This window comes from Actinia tenebrosa, unplaced genomic scaffold (assembly GCF_029948245.1).
Source record: "Actinia tenebrosa isolate PJP-AT-01 unplaced genomic scaffold, QUT_ActTen_1.0 PGA_scaffold9__36_contigs__length_13948895, whole genome shotgun sequence".
Classification (NCBI taxonomy): Eukaryota; Metazoa; Cnidaria; class Anthozoa; order Actiniaria; family Actiniidae; genus Actinia; species Actinia tenebrosa.
In genome coordinates this window covers 11,175,973-11,178,590 of record NW_028292586.1, presented here as the reverse complement: position 1 = coordinate 11,178,590, position 2,618 = coordinate 11,175,973, and the positions used below count along the sequence as shown (strand labels likewise).

The following is a 2,618-nucleotide window of genomic DNA, read 5'->3' as shown; positions in this document are numbered from 1 at the left end:
CAGACCATTGTTAGCACCGACAGTGCATCGGAAATCCTTCCCTACAACGTCAAACTCCTTACAAAGTCTGTCATAAGCCGGCACGCTGTATTTATTATCTCTTGGATAAAACGTGGCATCTCCCGGCAGCGCAGTAACACCCATCTCATGTAGTATTCTTCTAACCGTGAAGTGAAAATGAAACATAAATATCGAATTATTCATCAAGCTTGCGCTTACACCACAGCCGCTAGTGGCACACCAAACCGCAAAGTTCAACTGCTGCGGCCAATAACGCATGTTAGGACCACTTAACCATTCATGAGATTCCTTAGCGGTGGTATGAATAATGGGTACGTCTTTGAAGATATCCCGCACCTTTAACGGAAAGGAATGCTTGTTAGAGACCCGCATGTTCAACGTTAAGTCCAGGCTTGGGTGTTTATCAAATGAAACTGCGGGTATCGGATAAGTACCGGTACCCAGCAATAATTCCTTTGACCAACCTTGCACGGGTTTTGGATGTGTTGGTGTGGGTTTAACATAACCAGAATTCTTCAGTTGATTGTCTATCTGATCGACCAGCGTAGGTTTCAAATCCTCGTTGCTGTACATCCTAGAGCCGTTATAGTAAATCCCATCGGGTCTCCTTTCGAACTTACTAGGGTCTGCATGCGGAAACATCTTCCTAAATGCTCTCCAATTCCAGTAATCCCGGTTGTCGTGATGTGGCTGCTCCTCAATATCATTCCCAAAAGCGTCGTACATTAGTATATATATAATGGATGTTATACCATCAGCACCTCAGTTGTACCCAGATGTTCCCTATACTACACCTAATGAACTAAACGCCGAAAACTTCAGGCTCAATAAAGCGAACTTAATCCTGGCTTACTTGGAAGGGCAGGCAAAACACTATGAAAAAGTTAGAAAAAAGTACGTTAGAGCCCGGAGTACGCTACATAAGATTGCGATAACCTCAGGATCCATGTCCGTGGCGTTAACAGGCACCGGCGTTGCTACTTCGCTTACTGGACCGGGAATAATCGTTGGAGTTCCTTTGGCCGGCGTTGGGGCAGCCTGTGGTATTATTTCTGCTGTTGCTACGGGCATTATGAAACAGTTGTCAAGCAAAATATCTAAGCATGACACTACAATAGCTCTGTCAAGGGCTAAAGTAAATACTATTACCGATCTTGTCTCAAAGGCCTTGCGTGACAGAAAGATAGACGACGTAGAATTCTCGCTTATTCTGGCCGAAGAAGACAAATACGAGAAACTAAAGTCGGACATAAGGAATAAAAAAACAGTCGTAAAAGATCTTTCCGAGGAATCTCGCAAAAAGATCTATCAAGAAGCGAAAGAAGAGCTTCAAAGAAAGCTTGCTCAGTAAACATCTGCTTTGAAAAGAGCGTGACGGGATTCTATTTACATATCGAACGTCAGTCTAGAAATTACGCGTAATCTTATGCCATAAGATTTATGCTAATTACTCATCTTATGGCATAAGATTTATGCTATTCGCTCATCTTATGGCATAAGATTTATGCTATTCGCTCATCTTATGGCATAAGATTTATGCTATTCGCTCATCTTATGCCATAAGATTCACTATCTTCTTGGAATCCATCCTAAGAGGGGGTGGTTGGGGTCGATTTCGTGAAATATTTCGTAGATTACGTCAGGGTAATAAGGAATATCCTTATCCAGCCGACAAAACATCCACTCGGCTTTTGTCATATCAGAAACCTCGGGAATAGACTTACCGGTAATTTCAGACAAAAGATAGGGAATAGCTTTGTAATATTTCCCTAGTTTTAATTTTTTCAGCGTTTTCCGTAGACTTTGCGGGGTTGGCTCTTCTAAATGGTTCATAATTCTTTCCATTACTTCGTCGTCTAAATATACCGGCCGATGACCTTGAATGTGACTCATCCAGTCTCTGAAGTATTTTATTCTTTTGTATGGGGTCTTCTTACGGCCTCCATTAGCGTAATACTGCTCTTTGGTAGCATTTGGTACGGCATTACGAATATTCTTACCACATTCGTAACACTGTGCTGACGTGTCGTCTTCTATTTGCATTTTCTTGTCACAACAAATATACTTATTTGGTTTAGTAGGTACAAACTTGGGTTTCAAGCACTTTACACAGAAATCATAAACAAACTCTTTACAATCTTCGCACTCCATATATAGACTAACATATTTGCGCTGTTGCCCCCAACCACACTTGGAGTGGGTTGTTTCCGTAGGTGGATTTTTGACACGGGTCTTGCCCGTGTTGAGATTGCGCTGGAACCCCCATTCCCTATACTACTTAGACCTCATTCTATTCCTAATGTTAGAGGTTTTAAAATGGCCTCTTTAAATATAACTAGTCTTGTAGCTCATATAGATGAACTGAGATCATGGGTCATTCAGCAAAATTTTGATCTTCTTTGCATAAATGAGTCAAGGCTCGATCCATCAATCCCAAGTTCAATGGTGAGCATCGAAGGCTATGACATCCATAGGTCTGATAGAAACCGCAATGGAGGGGGAGTTTGTTTATACTTGAAAAAGGGCGTAAATGGGAAAAACCGTAGTGACTTAACTGATGATAAAGTAGAGTCCCTGTGTTTTGAAATCATGAAGCC

At 41.7% G+C, this 2,618-nt stretch overlaps 1 protein-coding gene across 1 annotated transcript; it reads right to left on the bottom strand.

Annotated features, from left to right (window-relative positions):
• Window positions 1-384: 384 nt before the first annotated feature.
• LOC148904830 (uncharacterized) lies at window positions 385-2,297 on the bottom strand. The gene is made up of 2 exons (XM_089025055.1): window positions 1,746-2,297; window positions 385-717 (listed from the first exon to the last, which is right to left on the bottom strand). The coding sequence occupies exons 1-2, from the start codon at window positions 2,170-2,172 to the stop codon at window positions 668-670; spliced, it is 477 nt and encodes a 158-aa protein (XP_088881181.1). The 5' UTR covers window positions 2,173-2,297; the 3' UTR covers window positions 385-667.
• Between the last annotated feature and the right edge of the window lie 321 nt (window positions 2,298-2,618).